Source organism: Lipotes vexillifer, unplaced genomic scaffold (assembly GCF_000442215.2).
Source record: "Lipotes vexillifer unplaced genomic scaffold, Lipotes_vexillifer_v1.1 scaffold1002, whole genome shotgun sequence".
Taxonomy (NCBI): Eukaryota; Metazoa; Chordata; class Mammalia; order Artiodactyla; family Lipotidae; genus Lipotes; species Lipotes vexillifer.
The window spans coordinates 259,165-264,710 of record NW_006796766.1 but is presented as its reverse complement, the minus strand read 5'-3'; the positions used below and the strand labels follow the sequence as shown (position 1 = coordinate 264,710).

Below are 5,546 nucleotides of genomic sequence, written 5' to 3'. Positions count from 1 at the left end.
CCGGAGCCTGTGCTCCGCAACGGGAGAGGCCACCACAGTGAGAGGCCTGCGTACCGCAAAAAAAAAAAAAAGAAATACAAACTCCTTTATTATGCTTTTCAATGTCCCCCTGTTTTCCCCACTGGCATGCCCAGCATAGTGCTAAGAATCAAGTGGTCCTGAGCCTGGCATCAAAACAGCTAAACCCTGTTCTGGACATACCCTACTTGCCTCTTCAGATCTAGCTCCCAGCCTCCCCAACCCTGCTCTGTGCCCCAGGAGGCTGACCTCTATGGATATCAACTGCTCCCTTGCCCTGCACCTTCCCATTGGGCCACTGGAAGCCCTGGAATGAGGGGGAGAGAGAAGTCAGGGTATTTATCCCCTGGCTCCCTCCCTGTCAGCGGCATGAGCCCCTCCACCTCCTGAAGGTCTCAGTTCCTATTAGGCCGCACTCTGCGCACGGCACCCTCTGTCCCTGGTTCCGGTTTCAGGAACTGCTCCCTCCTCTGGCTCCTTGAGGCCTAGCAGTGGAAAGGGAGGCCCACCCTTCCTAGACCTAGACCATCCTTTGACGTTCCCATGTACCGTGTGTACACGTTGTAACAGTCCCTTTACTAAACCCTCCCGGAATTATCTTAATTTGCCATCTGCCTCTTGCTGAGACCCGTATCAAATCAATAATGGCCTTGACCATGTGATAGGTTCCTATCCCAACCCCAAGAACAGAGTCTGTTTGATGGGTGAGAACAGTTGTCATGGATAGTTAGGACCGTGACTTCCATACCATTTTCTGCATAAATCAAACCCACCACTGTTAAGAGAAGTCTGGTCCCTGGGATGGAGCAGAGGTGATCCACAGAGTCACTCTTCCACTTTCTTTGAAAATCTAAAGCTACGCTAGTGCCTTTGGGTGGCTCCAGCGCATCTTGGGAAATTCTTCTCCTCACGTCCTGCTCTTCTAGACCCTCCTGCTTTCGCCTTTGTTCTCCTGCCCTAAGAGGTGGGGGAAGATGGTTGAAGCGTAAGAACTCTGGGTATCAATGATTGGAGAGGACTGTGCTATCTCCAATCTTCATGGTCAATTTTCTCCCCTCAGTGCATTTCTGGTAAGTGTGTACTGTGGCTTCCTGTGGTCCAGAGTCCCCTGATGTGTGAGATGACAGTTTACAAACTGCATTCCATATTAGCTAGTAAAATCACATTTTCATAATCTTCTCTCCAAATTAGCCTTGAAGGTCAATGCCAGCCAGTAACTGAACTAATTATATTTATTACCAAAGGTAACTCTAAACAATATTCCAGGAGGGCTCTGGGCTTTTCCAGTGGGAGGAACTTGCAGTTGTCCTGTAAGAGCCAAGATATGAGGAGGGGCAACAAAAGGGCTCCTCCCTCGGCAGTCCAGGAAGTGAAAGGTTTTACTCCCAAACCCCAGCTTCGTTTGCATACTCCAGGGAGGGACTGGGAAACCCTGACCCTGCATCACCCACCACTCTCCCACACCTAGCATCTTGTCCATTCCCACCACACCACAGTGGACGCACCCGGGCAGGTCAAAAGCAAGCCAAACGACAGCACTGGCGCTGCCAAGGGCTCTGGCAGCCCTGTCCCTGAATATTTACTCTTTCTTCAGGGCTCTTGGCACAGTGCCTGCGGCGGAATCTGGGGGAGCAGGTAGAATAGGCTGGGAGGGCGTCAAGCACCCAGTGGATCCCACGAGGCAGGTGGCTTCGTGCCAGGTCCCCTGCCATCCCCGTGGGTCCATGCAGGCTCTCGGGAGGCCAAGAGACAGAAACAGCCCCTGCAGCTTTCCCAGGCTGGTGATGAATGAGCCCAAGGCCCTGATGGAGGCATCAAAGGCCCCGTGACAGAGCCGCTATGGTTGTAAATCGTCAGGCACTTGGCTGAAAGCGCTTCGCAAGCTGTTTGTGAGCCAAAGGCAGAGGATGTCGGCTGTGCCTGTCACCTCCAAGTGGCAGGGGGAACCGTGGTCAGATGGCTGGGAGTGAGAGCAGCCCGCCTTTGAGGCAGGGAGTGATGAATGGGGGGGGGAGTCGTTTTCCAAGCCATGCGTTTAGGGGAAAAATACCAAGTGGCAGGGGAAAATGAAAAGAACACGCCAGGTGGCCCGAAAGGGCCAAGTGTGAAGGCTCTTTTGGAGGGCGTGAAATGTCTGGCTTCGGGACCCTAGAGTCTTTGGGTGATGCAGACTTCTGGCTTCTGCAGACTTGTAATCAAGACTCAGATCACTGAACCCTCTGTTGGCCTGGAGAGTCATTGATAGAACCAAAAGTAAAATTTACTGTGACTCTTAACACTGACAAGGGGATGGTGCCTGGATGCATCAGCTTTCTGGGTCTTGAAACCACCCTGAATCTTTCTTCATCTGTAAAATGGGGACAGGAACACAAACTTCTAGGTGATGAGGGGATTAGAGATAGAGTTTTTAAAGTGTTTGGTAGGATACCACATATAGTTGGTATTTAACAAATAGTATCTATTCTAAGTATTTATGAGTGAAACCATGACATCGTGCCATCAAGACAAGAGTGGAGATGCTCGGACTCCAGTCCTCCTGAGACACAGAGACATCATGGAGATTCAGTTACACCTGTGAGAAAGACCGCTTTCCCAGAACAAACCCAGTTATCCTCAGCAGCACAAAAACAACCTTGCTGTCAGACTTGGCTCCATGTTTGCTAAGCCCATTTTAGCTGCCATGAAGAGCTGATGTGGAATGTAGAAAGCAGCATAATTCTGTTTCAGAGAGAGGTGATAGTACAGAGGATTAGAGACACGTGTTGATGCTCTAAGAACAAGATGCCAAGACAGGATTAAATGTGCGAGGCTTTTATTAGTGGAAATGCCTGTGGGAGAAGATGGGGAGAGAGCTAGGCTAGGCTGCGAGGGTCATCAGACTGTGATGCAAGTCTGACCTGAGTAAAGGAAGGAGGGAGGGTGCATGGGTGGGAATGTTCTAGTCTGTTCTGCAGTCCATGAACTTGGCTAGGGCATTGGGGAATCCTGGAGCCAAAGTCAGCTGTCACAGGACAGGAATGAGTCTGCCTTAGTATCTCTGCCCTCCTCTGTCGTTGGTACACGACCTCACTGCAAATATAGTGATGGATTTCATAGCCCAGCAGCTGGGGTCTGTGGTCATTCTATTCCTGCAGCTGTAGGTCTTCCAGGCACATCCTCCTGGCAGCCCCAATATATTTTTGTAAGAAATCCTGCCCAAGGCAAAACATGACTGTGGTAGGCAAAGAAAGAAAGAAAGAGAGAAAGGGAGAAAGGGAGGAAGGGAGGAAGGAGAGAGAGAGAAAAAGAGAAAGAAAATACTAGCCACACAAATTCCTCTTTGCCTGTACATGAGCCCCTTTGCAGTGTGATTTTACCATTCTTCCCGTCAAGAGATGGGTATCTCTTTCTACTCCTTGAATCTGGACTTGACCAGGTGAATTGCTTTGGCCATCGGAACATTCACAAACATGGCGCAGCAGAGGATTGAAAGGTGTGTATGCATTGGGACTTGCCCTCTCTTGCTACTTTTGGAAGCCTAAGATCTCCATGAGAAGAGCCCAGACTAGCCTCCTGGAGAATGAGAGGCAATATGAAGCAGAGACCACCCACCTTCCCACCATACGCGTGAGTGAGGCCATCCTGGAGCATCCAGCCCCCACCAAGCTGCCAGTGACTGGAGAGACCAGCCAAGCTGGACTAGAACCAAAAGAGCGAATGGATAACCCTTAGTGTTGTAAGAAACAATAAATGCCTGTTGTTTTAAGCCACTAGGTTTTGGGCTGGTTTGTTATGTAGCAAAAGCTAATCAACATGCCCATGTTATAGATGGAAAAACTGAAACCTGGAGACGTGTGAAGTCCCTTAATGGGTCTGGAGGTGTTACCATGCTTCCTCAGAGTCTCCCACTCCAAGCTGGGCTTGACCAGATGGCTCTGAGTTTGGGGGCAGCTTTACTCATCTGCATACTATTCGCCTCCCTGCTGGAGTGCACTGACATTGGGACCCAGAATTCAACCTTTAATAAGCCTCTATTGAATGAATGATGCTAAGGTGTCAGGAGGCCCTTCTATGACTTCGAAGCCATGAGAACACAAGTGGAGGAATTTCCAGTCCTCTAAGCAGGGGAGGGAGGGGTGCAGGGGTACAGCGATCCCCCCCAACCAGATTATCAATTCCTACAGGCAGGGGCAGAACTTCTATTTCTCTTATATTCTTCTTCACTCCTGTGCTAGTCCCATAAGCTGCCATTCATTCAACAAATATTTCTCGAGTGTGCCAAGAACAAAGCAGATAAAGATCCCCAGTCCTGTGGAGCTTACATTCTTGGGGGCTAACAGGCGATAAACAGGATGTGTAAGTAAACTGTATAGTATATTGGAAAATGGTAAGCACCAGGCATTAAACCTACAGGGGGGGAAGGGGAGAGGGAGCAATGGGCTGGGGGCGTTGACATTTTAGTTGGGATAGCCAGGGAGCCTCCTGAGAAGGTGCCATTTGATTCAAGACTAAAGATAGGGAAAGAGCAAGCCATGCGGTGCGCAGTTAAGTGCAATGGCCCTGAGGCCAGAGCCTGGGGAGTGTCCAGGAGCACAGGGAGGCCAGGGTGGGAGGAGAATGAACAAGAAGAATTAGTAGGAGATGAGTTCAGACAGGTAAGGGGTGGGAGCACGTCATGAAAGATGCTGTAGATCAGAGTCACGACTTTGAGTGAAATCAGGAGCCCTTTGCGATTTAGGAGCAGCAGAGCGACGTGATCTGACATTTTCACAGGATCCCTCTGGCTGCTGTGTTAAGAATCTTCTGAAAGGAGTCAAGGGCAGAGTGGGGACACCAGTTAGGCAGGTACTGCCTTAACCACGGACTTGCTTTCAATTGAAATGAAAGCCGGGGTGTCTAGCCTGGGGCCTGTGTTAGAAGGAATGCTCAGTCACTATTCGTTGGGGGAAAATACTGAATCGTGTCTTTCCGCCAGCATTATGGTGCCTGAGAGAGCAGCCAAGGGGACGTTGCTTCTGGACCTGAACAAGTTCTGCTTTGATGATGACAGTGAAGCACCAAACAACCAATTCAACTTCACCACGCCATCCGGAGTGGGGAGCGGCAGCAGATTTTTACAGGATCCAGCTGGCTCTGGGAGAATCATGGTCAGTTAACGGTCATTGCATCATCGAAAGGGCATTGGGGAAGTTGGTCTAACAGGCATAGTGCTTTTGCTGCCCCATAGAGAGACATTTCCAAAGTAACTCCCTCTCCAAGCGACTGTAACTGACAAACTTAATAGTGACTCTGTTTTCCCCATTTGCTCTTTATTTTACCCAAGTTCCAGGAATTGTTTGTTATGCATGGTTATGCCTGGGGTGCTAAGGATTGGATTCTTTCTTGCATAGCTCGCGGTTTGCAGGCTGCCTGCCTGGTTAGCGCGCTTCCACAGTCACACATCAGTGCCCTCTGGGCTCAAGCACTTTTGTTTATTTCAGCGCTCATTCCTTGCCATAGAGGCGTGAGGTGAGAGAGAGCAGGGCCAGGGCCATGCGTGTGTCCTGCTG

General features: G+C 50.0%; 1 protein-coding gene across 1 annotated transcript in view; it reads left to right on the top strand.

Annotated features, from left to right (window-relative positions):
- The window catches only part of CDHR3 (cadherin related family member 3), a 73,428-nt gene that overhangs the window by 50,679 nt on the left and 17,203 nt on the right, over positions 1–5,546 (top strand). The window contains exon 9 of the mRNA XM_007468984.1: positions 4,973–5,144. Within this exon, the coding sequence (XP_007469046.1) occupies positions 4,973–5,144 (172 nt within the window). The remainder of the gene's footprint in view (positions 1–4,972; positions 5,145–5,546) is intronic.